This window comes from Apodemus sylvaticus, chromosome 2 (assembly GCF_947179515.1).
Source record: "Apodemus sylvaticus chromosome 2, mApoSyl1.1, whole genome shotgun sequence".
In the NCBI taxonomy this organism is placed as follows: domain Eukaryota; kingdom Metazoa; phylum Chordata; class Mammalia; order Rodentia; family Muridae; genus Apodemus; species Apodemus sylvaticus.
The window spans coordinates 4,294,708-4,309,453 of NC_067473.1; the positions used below are offsets into that span (position 1 = coordinate 4,294,708).

The 14,746-nt window shown below is 36.5% G+C and overlaps 1 protein-coding gene across 11 annotated transcripts in view; it reads left to right on the plus strand.

The window, feature by feature from the left end:
* The window catches only part of Kmt2c (lysine methyltransferase 2C), a 227,668-nt gene that overhangs the window by 101,647 nt on the left and 111,275 nt on the right, over positions 1-14,746 (plus strand). For all 11 annotated transcript variants that reach the window (XM_052172978.1, XM_052172983.1, XM_052172986.1 and 8 more), the window contains exons 7-9: positions 3,414-3,576; positions 9,984-10,155; positions 12,292-12,406. In XM_052172978.1, coding sequence (XP_052028938.1) covers positions 3,414-3,576; positions 9,984-10,155; positions 12,292-12,406 — 450 coding nt within the window. The remainder of the gene's footprint in view (positions 1-3,413; positions 3,577-9,983; positions 10,156-12,291; positions 12,407-14,746) is intronic.

Consider the following 14,746-nt stretch of genomic DNA (forward strand, 5'->3'; position numbering starts at 1 on the left):
TTCTTTCTTTCTTTCTTTCTTCCTTCCTCCTTCCTTCCTTCCTTCCTTCCTTCCTTCCTTCCTTCCTTCCTTCCTTCCTTCCTTCCTTCCTTCCTTCCTTCCTTCCTTCCCCCCCCCTCTCTCTTCTCTCTTCTCTCTCTCTCTCTCTCTTTCTTCTTCTTTCTTTCTTTCTTTCTTTCTTTCTTTCTTTCTTTCTTTCTTTCTTTCTTTCTTTCTTCTTTCTTCTTTCTTTCTTTCTTTCTTTCTTTCTTTCTTCTTCTTTCTTTTTCTTTCTTTCTTTCTTTTTCTTCTTTCTTTCTTCTTTCTTTCTCCCCCCACCTCTCTCCTTCTCTTCTTTTTTTTAAATCATTCTTTAATCTTTTTTTACAGTCCAATCTTTAGCCCCTTCCCGGTCCCCGCTCTTGACAGTTCCTCATCCCATTCCTCCTCTTCTATCTCCAAGAGGATGTCTACTCCCCCCACCTCCCACACACACACACAACCCTCACCCTTCCAGACCTCCCCCACTCCCTGGGGCCTCAAGTCTCTTAAGGGTCAGGTACATCTTTTCTCACTGAGGCCACACCAGGCAGTCCTCTGCTGTTTATGTGTCAGGGGGCCTTATATTAGCTGGTGTATGCTTCCTGGTTGGTGGCTCAGTATCTTGGAGAGCGGGGCGGGGGGTGGGGGTTAGTTGAGACTGCTGGTCTTCCCATTGAGTTGCCCTCCTCCTCAGCTTCTACCAATCTTTCCCTAATTCTATCACAGGGGTCCTCAACTTCAGTCCAATGGTTGCATGTAAGTATCTGCATCTGACTCTTTCAGCTGCTTGTTGGGCCTCTTGGGACACAGCCATGCTAGGCTCCTGTTTGTAATCACACCACAGCAATAGTGTCAGGCCTTGGGGCCTCCTTTTGAGCTGGATCCCAATTTGGGCCTGTCACTGGACCTCCTTTCCCCCAGTCTCTTCTCTATTTTTGTCCCTGCAGTTCTTTCAGACAATTATGGGTCAGAGTTTTTTAACTGTGGGATGGCAATCCCAGCCCTCCACTTGATGCCCCATCTTTCTACTGGAGGTAGACTCTACAAGTTCCCCCTCCCCACTGTAGAGCATTTCATCTAAGTTCTCTCCCTTTGAGTCCTGACAGTCTCTCACTTCCCAGATCTCTGGTTCATTCTAGAGGGTCTCCTCACGGACCACCCCTCCCCCCAATGTTTCCTGTTTCCATTCTTCTGGACCTCCAGGGCTTTAGTCCTGTTGCCCCCGCCCCCAATACCTGATCATGTTTCCTCTTTCCCCTTCCTGTTCCCTTTCCCACCTAGGTCCCTCCTCCCTATGCACCCCTTCTTCTCCCTCCCAAGTGGGATTGAGGCATCCTTACTTGGGCCTCACTCAATTTCCACTTGTTAACTTCCTTGGCTATTTTACAGGGAGTTATTTCCCTAATTTCTTTCTCAGCCTTTTTTTTTTTTTTCCCTTTGTATAAAGTAAGGCTACTGATTTATTTATGTTAATTTTATATCCAACCACTTTGCTGAAGTTGTTTATCAGGTTTGGGAGTTCTCTGGTGGAATTTTTGGGGTCACTTAAATATACTATCATATCATCTGCAAATAGTGATATTTTGACTTTTTCCTTTCCAGTTTGTATCCCTTTTACCTCTTTTTATTGTCTAATTGTTCTGGCTTGGACTTCAAGTACTATATTGAATAGATACGGGGAGAGTAGACAACTTTGCCCTGTCCCTGATTTTAGTGGGATCTCTCCATTTAATTTGATATTGGCTGTTGGTTTGCATTAAATTGCTTTTATTATGTTTAGGTATGGGCCTTGAATTCCTGATCTCTCCACTACTTTTAAACATGAAGGGGTGTTGTATTTTGTCAAATGCTTTTTCTGCATCTTAGGAGATGAGATGATCATGTCATTTTTTTTCTTTGAGTTTGTTTATATAGTAGATTATGTTAATGGATCTTGGTATATTGAACCAATCTTACATCCCTGAGATGAAGCCTACTTGATTGTGGTGAATGATGGTTTTGATGTGTTTGGATTCGGTTGGCAAGAATTTTATTGAGTATTTTTACATTGAAATTCATAAACAAGATTGGTTTGAAGTTCTCTTTTTCTTTTGGTTGCGCCTTGTGTGGTTTAGGTATCAGAGTAATTGTGGCTTGATAGAATCAATTAGGTAGTGTTCTTTCTGTTTTTATTTGAGGAATATTAGTATTAGGTCTTCTTTGAAGGTCTGATAGAATTCTGCACAAAATCCATCTGGTCCTGGGAGGTTTTTAATGACTTTTTCTATTTCCTTATGGGATATGGGCCTATTGAGATAGTTTACCTGCTTGTAATATAACTTTGGTATGTGTTATTTGTCTAGAAAACCATCCATTTCATCTAGATTTTCCAGTTTTGTTGAGTATAGGCTTTTGTAGTAGGATCTGCTGGTTTTTTTTAATTTTCTCCATTTCTGTTGTTATTTCTTCCTTTTCATTTCTTATTTATTAATTCAGATACTGCCTCTGGGGCCCTTTAGTTATTTTGGCTAAGGGTTTATCTGTTTTGTTGATTCTTTGTATTGTTCTCTTTGTTTCTGTTCGGCTGATTTCTGATCCTTGATCAGGGGAAATTTTCCACCTTCTGTACCGTTCCTCAGTTTCTTTAGAGACTTGAAGTTCTTGTCATGCAAGTCTTTCACTTGCTCGGTTAGTTACTTCAAGGTATTTTATATTATTTGTGACTAATATACATATTATATGTATATTATATGTAAAGGGTTTTTGTTGTCTCTGTAATTTCTTTCTAAGCCTGTTTTTTGTTTGTATACATGAGGGCAGTTGATTTCTTGGAGTTAATTTTATATCCAGCCACTTTGCCCAATGTGTTTGTCAGCTGTATTTCTTTGGTAGAATTTTTTGAGGTTACTTATGTATAGTATCATATCTCAAATTGTAATACCTTGAATTCTTCCTTTCCAATTTGTAGCCCCTTGATCTCCTTTAGTTGTTTTACTGCTCTAGCTAGGACTTGATGTTGAATAGATAGGGAGTGGGCATCCTTGTACCTGATTTTAGTGGAATTATTTTAAGTTTGTGTCTATTTGATTTGATGTTGATATTGGCTTGCTGTATATTGCTTTTGTCTTTAGGTATGCACCTTGTATCCCTGATTTCTTCATTTCTCCAAGACTTTCATGGATTTTAATATATTGAACCATCCCTGTATCCCTGGGATGAAGCCTACTTTATCATAGTGGATGATGTTTTTTGATGTGTTCCTGTATTGGGTTTGCGAGTATTTTCTTAGTATTTTTGCATCAGTTTTTTTTTTTTTTTACACAGATTGTTTTAGTTGTAAGTTATAGATATTTCTTCATGTCTTCTTACCCTTCCTTAAAGTTTTTTAAAGTCATTTATTTTTCTCTTTCTAGCGATGTGCATTTTGCAAACACCTTGGAGCCACTATCAAATGCTGTGAAGAGAAGTGTACCCAGATGTACCATTACCCATGTGCTGCAGGGGCTGGCACCTTTCAGGACTTTAGTCAGTTCTTCCTTCTCTGTCCAGAACACATCGACCAAGCTCCTGAGAGATGTAAGTTTACTCATGCAGTTGTAAATTTACTTTGGTACTTAAGACATCACATGTGAATTTGGAGAGTTACTTTACTTGCATTAAAAGGTCATAATATTGAAATTCTCAATCCTAGCATTTGAGAGGCAGAGGCAGGTGGATATCCAAGTTTTAAGCCAGTCTGAACAGTCTACAGAGTGAGTTTCAGGGCTGCCAGGGCTACACAGAGAAACCCTGTCTTGAAAAAGAAACAAAAAAAGCAAAATACAAAATAAAAACTAAAAGAAGAAATTGATATTTAGAAGATATTATACAATCCTAGTGACCTGAGAACTTTTTGCTGTAAGGTCCCCTCCCTCCCTCTCTCCATCCCTCTATCCCTCTCTCCCTTTTTCTTCTTCCCCCTCCTCCCTCTCTCCCCTCAAGGTCTCTCTGTATCTCTGGCTATCCTAGACCTCTTAAGTGATCTGCTTGCCTCTGCCTTCCAACTACTGGTCTTATAGACACGTGCCACTGCACCTGGTTTGTTGGATGTTTTTGAGTGGAAATTTACAACCAGTAATTTTATTTGTATTAATTTTAAAAAGGCTATTTTCTCTAACATTCAACATTGCATATTTTATATTCTTATGTTTATAAAACATTTTAGACCATTTCAGAAGACATACTGAGGATACAGTATTTTTTAATATTTCTAAAGAAAAGAACAATTCACTTAAAGGCTGAATAGTGTTCAGTGTCTTTTTCAGAAGATTACTGTCAGTGGGAGGATATAAAGCTGATTCCAATACTGGTCAGAATATTATTATCTGTAGGAGCGTCACACATTTGCTGACATTTTGTTCATGAGCTCTTAGACCTGGTTATAGGACGGGTATCTAGTGCTGGTTTACAACCCATCCATCTTGCTTATCTCTACTCTGCAGGGCTGGTTTTTGCTTGCTTTTCCACCAGTGTTTTATAATGATAAGAAAATGTTTATGTTTGAATTTTAATAAGCACAGAACATTATAATTTCTTTTTACTTTATCACTAACCAAAGTTCTGGTTTTTTTTTTGCTATGGATATAACTGATACATATTTTGCTTTTAAAATTTTAGTTTATGTTTTGTATATGTGTTTGTGTGCATATGATGTATAAGGGCCAGATTTTTAAATTTTATCTTTAATTGAATATCCATTTAAAGGATATTTAAAGGTCCAGGGTTGAATTTTGTTAGTAGGCTTTTTTTTGCACAGCATGTGTTTTTACCTGTTGAGTCATTTGTTAGCTAAAGAGCATGCACACTTAAGGAACATCTTTCTTTTCTCCTAGAAAATTTAATTTTCATTTTCTGAAGTCTTCATGATTATTTAGTCTTTCTCTTCTACATTACCTCTTACTTGTTAGCTTTTATCTTGGTCTTACCAATGTAAGATCTTTAAGTTTTTTTAATCCATGTCTATTTGTGTGCATGTATTTAGCCATGTTTTTAAGACATGTTTTTTTTTCTTTTTCAAGTTTAAGAAATACAAATATAGCCAGGCGGTGGTGGTGCATGCCTGTAATCCCAGCACTCTGGGAGGCAGAGGCAGGCGGATTTCTGAGTTTGAGGCCAGCCTGGTCTATAAAGTGAGATCCAGGACAGCCAGGGCTACACAGAGAAACCCTGTCTCGAAAAAACAAAACAAAACAAAAAAACAAACAAACAAAAAGAAATACAAATATAACTACTTCAGGCTTAATTTAAAGTAATTCCAAATAGCTAGATTAACATGATCATTAACTAACCTTTTTATCATTGTTTTGTACCTAATTTTATCTGTAGAGTTACTATTTGTCTACAAAAAGTAGACTTTTCTTATTCACTGTACAGACTTAATAGCTAAAGGAAACTATAATTTCAAATTATATTTAAACTAATAACTAATTGAAAACTTTAACAATGTTTTACATTTATACCTATTAAATCTGGAAGAGAAAGAACTTTCATACACGGCAGTTTCTATGAGGATTATTAAGTAGTTATGTATTATGTAGTTAATTATTTCTTAGAAATTTAGGTAATTAATTGTGTCATTGTTTCTTCGGATGATCACATTCTGCATACATACTGTTAGTGGCTACTGGAGTCCAGTCAGCATGTAAAATTATGAACTATACTCATGAGCCGGGCGGTGGCGCACACCTGTAATCCCAGCACTTTGGGACGCAGAGGCAGGCGGATTTTTGAGTTCGAGGACAGCCTGGTCTACAGAGTGAGTTCCAGGACAGCCAGGGCTACACAGAGAAACCCTGTCTCGGAAAAACGAAATCCAAAAACAAACAAACACACAAATAAAAAAAAAAGAGCTGATGACATAATTTGTCATGCTGGCACTTAAAATTAAGAGGAATACTGAGATCATTGGTTCTGTGCCTTCTTCCAAAGTAGACATAAGGAGACTCATAAAATACATGAACAGCAGAAGAAGCAAGTGAAGTGTAGATTGTAGCAGTATGAGAGCGATGGTGAGTGAGGGTGATACTCCTGCTTCGCCAAAATTCGTGCTTGGTGACTATTCCAAAAATTAATACAAGGAAATAAATTTGAGTACTTAATCTGGTTCATAATATTATTTTAGGATTTCACTCCATACTGAGAGTAAAAGATAAGTGGACACTACCTGTTATAAAGAAAAGACTGAAAACAGTATCAGAGTAGCAGTAAACATACCCTGCAAGGCTAGTCTCTTCTCTTCTTTCATTGTCTTCAAGCCACAGGTATAAAACCAGTGCCCAGTAAAGTAAATGCTATTTCCTGGAAATCTTAAACCCTGCACTGTAAATGCATGACAATTACCCGCCACATGGATTTGGGGATGTAGGCACATTTGCATAGTGGAGGCCAGAGACTGCTGTGGTTGTCTTCCACTATTGATCTTTACCTTATCTTTTGAGACACTCTCACACTGAATCAAGAACTTACAGGTTGGGTAGACAGGCTAATCAGTGGCGATCCATTTTTCTGTCATGTCTGTTGCCCATCCTCACGCCAAACCCAAGCTGCAGATATAACAATACAGTTTGCCTTCTTCTTTGACTGGCAGGACACTGCAGTGTGGTTAGCCTATCAAGTAATCCCTCGAGGAACAAGTAAATTATGGATGCTATCCAGTATACTAAACAGAAAGGTCAGAGAGCTCCCAAGAATTTAGGGTTGTATCCATGGCACACAAGTGAAAGCCAAGAATGCTTGTGCATTTCTTTTCATAATACTTTTTTGCTAATTATTGTAGTCTTTCACCTCACATTGATGTGTTTCTTTGAAAATATGGTCTTGAATAATCATCAATCTCTTCAACAGTGATATCTAGGAGTTGTTATAGAGTGAGTTTGAGTGTATAGTGTTTTGTTGGTGATAGAAACATAATGAGAGCAATATAAATAATTTTAGTACATTTAGTATCATGTATTAATTTTTTACCTTATTTGTAAATACCATCATTTCTTCATGTAATTGATACAAAAATTTTAGATACTTGTTTTCCTACCGTGATTTTAGAATTCCATATGCATTTTATACTTAGTGTACATCTTAGTTTGGACTAAACATATCAGCCAGTCAGTATGTACTGTGACAAGTTAAGAGCTGGAGAGTAGCAAACGCTAGGTAGTTTTACAGATTTTTTTTTATTTTATCTTTTTATTTTTTTATTTTTCTTGAGACAGGGTTTCTCTGTGTGACCCTGGCTGTTCTGGAACTCACTCTGTAGACCAGGCTGGCCTTGAATTTAGAAATCTACCTGCCTCTGCCTCCCAAGTGCTGGGATTACAGGCGTGCACCTCCATTCCCCGGCAGTTTTACAGATTTTTAATCAGTATTTCTGCAAAACTAGTATCAAGTTAAAATGAATATCTGATTGTCAATTGCTTCCCAATTAAAAAAAATTAAACTGACAAAAATCAAAGATTCACTTTTAAAAGTGAAATTTTTTAATGAGTGCATACTAGTACTTTCTTAATATTAAGGAAAATACCTCATCCCCTATTAAAAATGAGATTATTACTACACTTCTATTTTTAAAATAATCACTTATTTTAAGTGCCTGACAATTAAAGAATCACTTAAAAGTGATTTTAAAAGTGAGCCTTCATCTTAAAATACATTTAGACAAGACTTGATTTATTCTAGATTATTGGATGTACAAAGTAGAAAAGAGAAGCTCCCTGTCCTTCAAGGCTTTACACTATTGTGTTGTAGTTATTTTACAGAAGTTTCTTTGAAGCATACAGGGAAAGGGAACATTCAGTTAAATTTCATCTTTTCTTTTAGATTAAAAAGGAGGTATTGAGATTTATATGTGTGAGTATGTGTAAATTGTGGTACTCCTGTTACAGTTTAAAAGGAAGTGTTTTATGTAGTTCAAACTGACTTTGCCTTAGCTGTGCAGCTGAGGCCAATCTTGGAATCTTGCTTCTTTTGCTTCCATCTCTTACGTGCTAGAGTACAATCATATGCCATCATTTCTAGGTCCATTGATGGGCTCTTTTAAAAGTTAATAGTTTAATGTGTGTGTGTGTGTGTGTGTGTGTGTGTGAGAGAGAGAGGGGGGGGGGGGTGGGAGGGGGAGAGAGAGGGAGAGGGAGGCCAGAGGACCATTTGTGTTTTGGTTGGTTTTCTCTTCACCTTCTGGGTTTCAGGAATTGAGTTTACATCAAGCCAATCTGAGCAGTAAGCACCTTAGACAGTTAAGCCATTCTGCTGGCCCTGTTGATTGCTTCTTAATTTAAGCAGAACATGATGATTATACTTAGGATTTTTAAATTGTTCTTTGCATATCCAGGTGATATTTTAGAGAGAATAGAATCCTAAGGAGGGTTGATTTTTTTTTTTTTTTTTTTTTTTTTGAGTCAGGGTTTCTCTGTGTAGCCCTGGCTGTCCTAGACCTCACTCTGTAGACCAGGCTGGCCTCAAACTCAGAAATCCGCTTACCTCTGCCTCCAGAGTGCTGGGATTACAGGCATGCGCCACCATGCCCGGCAGGAGGGTTGATTTTACTTAGATGCTATTACAATGCTAAGAAACTATTATGAGCTAAACTGTAAAAAACAAGGAAAAATATATAGATAATTAAATAGAATTTGGATCTGGTGAATTGTACTAGGATAGCAAGATGTTAGCAAAACAATGTTAAAGTTTCTATTTTTTCCCATTCTTTTGAAAAAAGGTATATATATATATATAAAGTTTATATATATATATATATATATAAAGTTTACTTTAGCAGTGTTGAATTGTAATATTTTTAGAGCATTTGTTGTTGAGCTGCCTAAGACTTGATAATAAATGGTTGAGCTTTTTGAAAGTGTAGGGATGATAATACAGATTTTTGAGCAAAAGCATTTAATGAACATCAAAGGAGTTTATACAAGTGCAGCAGAAATGTTGAGTTTCTACGGAAAGATGAAGCTTGGTTCTAGGGTTTCCAGTATTCAGAGTGGGACCCTAAGGAGAAACTGAGGAGTTGCCATGGAAAGGGAAGTGTAATGTAAGAGTGATAAGCCTTGGTCATTTTGCTAAGTGTTAATAAGGTGCTGTTTAAAACGTAACTGTTGGATTTCCTGTGGTTATTGTTAACCTTTTTAAAGGGGCTTCAGGTATGAGGTGGTTATGTAGCTAGACTTTCTGTCAGGTGTAGCCTACTGTATGCACCCAGGACATAGGTGCATAGATTTAGTTGTATATTGGGTGAAAGCACAATTTATTCTTAAAGTTTGTTTTGTCTTATATATAGTAAACAAACTCTGCTCTTAATCCATTTTAGGCATGGATGTTATCTGTAAGTATGTTGATTTTAATCATGTGGTAATCAATGTGGTTAAGTATATAATTAGTCTATGAATTGTTGTATTCATGTATATACGTATACACACACATACATGCCTTCTATCAATAATGTTCTACATATTTTCTAGTATGAAGAAAACCCATCTTTGTTGGAGTAATCTGTTTTCTATTAAGAAACACATTAATCTAATTGATATTAACATTCTAATTTTGTATTTTTTTGTTTTAAGTTTCCAAAATTTAGTATGAATAAAATGCTTAATTTTAATACTACAAGTGTCTGTGTTGACTCCCCCTCCCAAGCCCTTATTTGGTTCTTTCTAATGCATGTACTGAGCATCAACTAAATGACCAGCATTGCCAATTAGGTATTAAAAGTATACAATTAAATAATAATTTATTATAGTCTCAAGTAGAGGCAAAAATACTTGCAAAATTGCATGATTAAATTTCATATGGCTAGACTTAAAATTATACTACACTATAATGTTTTAAGTGGATAACTTCAAATTTCAGAGAGATTTCATGTAAATTCCCTTTAAGTAATTTTAAACTGTTAAGTTAGAAAAATAATAAATTATAATACAACAATTTCATTGTTTTGCTGTTAATTTTAGCAAAGGAAGATGCAAATTGTGCAGTGTGTGACAGCCCAGGAGATCTCTTCGATCAGTTCTTTTGTACCACTTGTGGTCAGCACTACCATGGGATGTGCCTGGATATAGCTGTTACCCCATTAAAGCGTGCTGGTTGGCAGTGTCCTGAGTGCAAAGTGTGCCAGAACTGCAAGTAAGTTTCCCATTTCAACTCAAGGGTTTGTATTGAATCTCGCTGAGACCTGCTGATAAAGGTTGTCTCTACTGTAAACTGTAGTCACACTAATGTCACCATGTATATCTACTAGACATTTACTAACTTTTTAGAAGCATATCTAAATAAAGCTCACCGTGCTTACAATTTGTTCATATATGATTTCTTTAAATAAAGATTAGAAAAAAAAACTTCTATTAAAAGGATTTAGTAGGATAATGAAGCAGTAACTGTAGAAATAAGTTATAAACATTGAGCCTCCAAATCAATGTTATGTTTGAATTTCCGTTCTAGGATGGACAATTTCTACTGTGTTCATCTTCTAGTAGATTCTATTCAGTATAGTTCAAACAAAGCATGGTGTGGAAATTAAGCATTTGGAGTTACATTTTTTCATGTATTTCCTCCCTTGGCAATTTCTCCACTCTCTCCTGTAGTTCTCCCAGCCCAAGTATATAGTCAGTGTAGCATTTTGAGAGTGTTATGTGCATCTTCAGTGATGCATAAATGGTTGCAAATGCAAGTGTTTTGTAACTAGGAAATAGTAAATAGCAGAGTTGCCCTGGTAAGTCTAATTTACTGGTTACTTCAGAAGAGCAGTCAGAATCAGTATCTCAGGATCACAAAGGAAATCAAACTGCTTGCTTTCATGCTTTGCCAAGATCTAGGAAGAAGATCAGCTAACATTTATTGGATAATTTGTATTTGTATTTAATGTCTCTTGAGAAGGGGAGTTTTATGGGAGTGGCCTCAAGTTTATTCGTGTAGTGGAAGTAAGTGCTTCAAGGGAAAAAACGTGGTAGCTTGTTAAGCTGAGTAACAACCGGAGGACTTGACACATCTTATTTGTTTACTTATTTCTGGATTTTATTCATAATTATTCTGCTCAAAAAGGGACCATTATTTTTCATGTGTTTTAAATTCTTAGTATCTCAGAATCAGTAATAAGTTGCTAAGTATCAAGAGAGATTATTTTGCATAGCAGGTACCCAGTTTTGGTGTAAACAGTGTTTAGAGAAAGAAAGTCTTTGAACTGTAACTCATAATTATGGCATTATTTTTCCTTTTTTTTTATTCATTGTTTAGAATTTCATTTATTAGTAATAGTGGCCAGCATGCACAAACTCTCTGCCTCTCCTTCTCCTCCCTCTTTCTCAGTGCGTGCGTGTGCTTGTGCGTGCGTGTGTGTGTGTGTGTGTGTGTGTGTGTGTTTGTTAGAGGACATTTCTGTATTGCTGTGGAGTTGGTTCTCTCCTTTTCTTTGTTTGGGCACCAGGGGTTGAACTCAGGTCATCAAGCTTTGCAGGAAGTGCTTTTACCTGCTGAGCTATCTTGCCAGTCCTGGTTATTATTATTATTAGCAGCAGCAGCAGCAGCATGGGATGGTATGTATAAAACCCACCTTGGGGTGAGAAGGAGCTGACGAGGCCCAGGTGATCAGAGGCCTTCAGACATACCTGAAGAGGGTATCGGATCCCATCCCCCTATCCCCTGGGTTTTTGTTTTTTTCTTTTTCTTTTTTTTTAAAGGCCCATTTTTCTTAAAATATTTAGCAGTACTGTTTAAAGGACATTCTAAGCTTTTGAACCTGTACTCCCATTTGAGACTCACAGTGGTCTTTGATGATTTTTTTTACCTCGCTTTATACCTGAAGCCTGGTTTGAGAGTGGCATGTGGTAGATGTATGTTGCAAGTATGTACAAATTATGTTGCAAGTATGTACAAATGGAAGGTCTGACAAAGTATGTACAAATGAGTTCCTCTTTGGTTATGTGCAGCTGTCTTTCCAGTTCATCCTGTCAACACAACATTACTAGCAGCTGTAGCTCCCCCTAAAGGATGAGTGTTAGAATGTTAAAAAAAATCTTAAGATGAAAGGTTTTTACTGCACCACCTCCTCCTCTTGTAGGAATCTACAGTGACTAAATGAAGCAAACCCTAGGAGAAAGCTTTAAGTGGCATGATCTTTCTGTATTTATGAAGGGGGTCGTCTCTTTCATATTCTATACAAAGAAGGGACACTGAAGTGTTTATGGGTTGTGCAGTTTTAGGATTGTGTTCATACATATTTATGAGCATGCAAAAGTTTAAAGATAATGTTATCTTATTTTTTAGACAATCTGGAGAAGATAGCAAGATGCTGGTGTGTGATACATGTGACAAAGGGTATCATACTTTTTGTCTTCAACCTGTTATGAAATCAGTGCCAACCAATGGCTGGAAATGCAAAGTAAGTGGTTTCTTAGTTTGTATTTAGATATCCTTTATATGTATTGCATAGAGAGCTGATACCATACCCTTGTTCAAATCTATTATCATCACTCCTACAGGAACAGCTTTTAAAATTTCTTGATATATAATTGATATATAGAAACTGCATGTGTTAGAAAGCCTGTAATTTGACACAAGCATTTTACCATGGAGCCATCACTGAAATAAGCCCTTTTCATTAACTGAAAAAGCTTCCTGATGCCTCTCGGCAATTTTTTCTTGATTGTGCACATTCTTCTCTTATTCCCCAGGTATCTTTACTTTTTCTCACTATTGAGATTCATGCTTTAGAAGTTTGTAGGAATGCTTTTAAATAGTTTATATTCTTTAGGAGGAGGAAGCCCTTTTGACTCCATATAATTGCTTTTAGACACACACATACACATTCTCTCTCTCTCTCTCTCTCTCTCTCTCTCTCTCTCTCTCTCTCTCTCTCTCTCTCTCCCTCCCCCCTCCCCCTCCCCCTCCCCCTCCCCCTCCCCCTCTCCCTCTCCCTCTCCCTCTCTCCTTTATTTTCCTTTTTCTGATTTTAGTAAACCATCTATTGGCAAACATTTGGGTTGTTTATAAATTGGGGCAGGTTTTAAAATATGGTATGAATTTATCAACTAACTTTTTGTATTTTGTTTTATGAAAGAACTTACTTTCTAAAGTAGGATCACTCTACATATGAGGAAACTGAAAAACATAATGTTTTGAATTTTATTAACTTGTAGCCGAGAGATAAAATACAGTGTATTTTGATTGGTTCTCACCTTTGTGAGTTTTTTGCAACTATTCTATTTGTACATACACCTGTTATTGTATGTTTACCTGTACACTTGTAATAAATACTTAGAACAGTGCAAGTTTGTGGTTCTTACTATCCTGTGATAGGTAGTTTTAAATAAGTGATTATGGACTCTGACATTTATCTTTTAGATCCTTTCTAAGTGTCTGTCTCTGTCTCTGAGATTGTCTTGTTTGCTCAGGCTGTCCTAGAAGTCATCAGCCTCTTGCCTCCTCTTCAACATTCAAAGTATACTATTGCCCATTACACCAGGGTCTCTTTGTTTGGGGCTTAGATAAGCTCTATGAATATTTCTTCTACTCTTTAACACTGGTGTTTTGATTCAACTGGTCACTTATGAAGATCTGTTTGCATGGTGCTCCTTATTGGACACTCAATTTCAACCATATTGACTGTTTAAATGTAGAAATGGACATAGGTTACTGAAGTATAGAGTTTGTTGAATCCCCATCACATGAATATAGTATGGAGTGCTTTTGTCTATTTTGGTGTTTTATAACCTGGAGTTGTTCATTCATTGCTGGTCATTTTACATTTTGTCAGTAATTACTAAACCTTTTCCATAACGTTCCTAAGCGCTGTAGTTGACTGACAACTCTACCTTCTTAGGCACTACTCTATTTTGTAGTACCAAATATGCAATAACTTTTTATGACTTACATACTCAGAGGCACAAAGCTTTAAAATTCTTTCTATGAAAATAGAAATTAAGTTTACTTTTCTCTGCTCACTTAGTAAAACTAAATTTTCTTAGACGGTATTAACAAACAAAAATTACTAAAGATTCTAATGTTATGTAGACAATCAAATCAGCTATTTTTTTTGTTCTGTTTTTTGTTTTGTTTTTGTTTTTTTGTTTTTTGTTTTTTGAGACAGGGTTTCTCTGTGTAGCCCTGGCTGTCCTGGAACTCATTCTGTAGACCAGGCTGGCCTCAAACTCAGAAATCCACCTGCCTCTGCCTCCCAAGTGCTGGGATTAAAGGTGTGCGCCACCACTACCCGGCTCAAATCAGCTATTAACAGTTTTCAATATTCTTCCTTTGAAATCTGTACTTGCTAATAAATTCTAGATTTATAATTGGTGAAGAAACCTTTTTTTTACTAAGGTTTTTTTTTTTTTTTTTTTTTTTTTTTACTAACTGTTTTACTTCAGTTATTGTAATCTGTTTTATTTTGTTTTGTTTTTCAAACAAGGTTTCTCTTTAAAGCCTTTAAATGGCTGTGTATACCAGGCTGGCCTCAAACTTCAAGATCTGCCTGTCTCTTTAGCACTGGGATTTAAGGCATGAGCTACCACTACCTGGAAGTTGTTGTAATCTTAAAACCAAATTGAACAATTAACTAAAAAATTTAATATGATTTAACAAATAACTTTCCTTTGAATCTAACTTGCCAAGCCTGGCAGACGTATGCCCTCTGATCCAGTTCTTTATCTAAATAATTTGACATAGAGAATACACAAAAGTTTTGTACAATAAAGAGTATTGATAATACAAAGCTTTTGCTTAT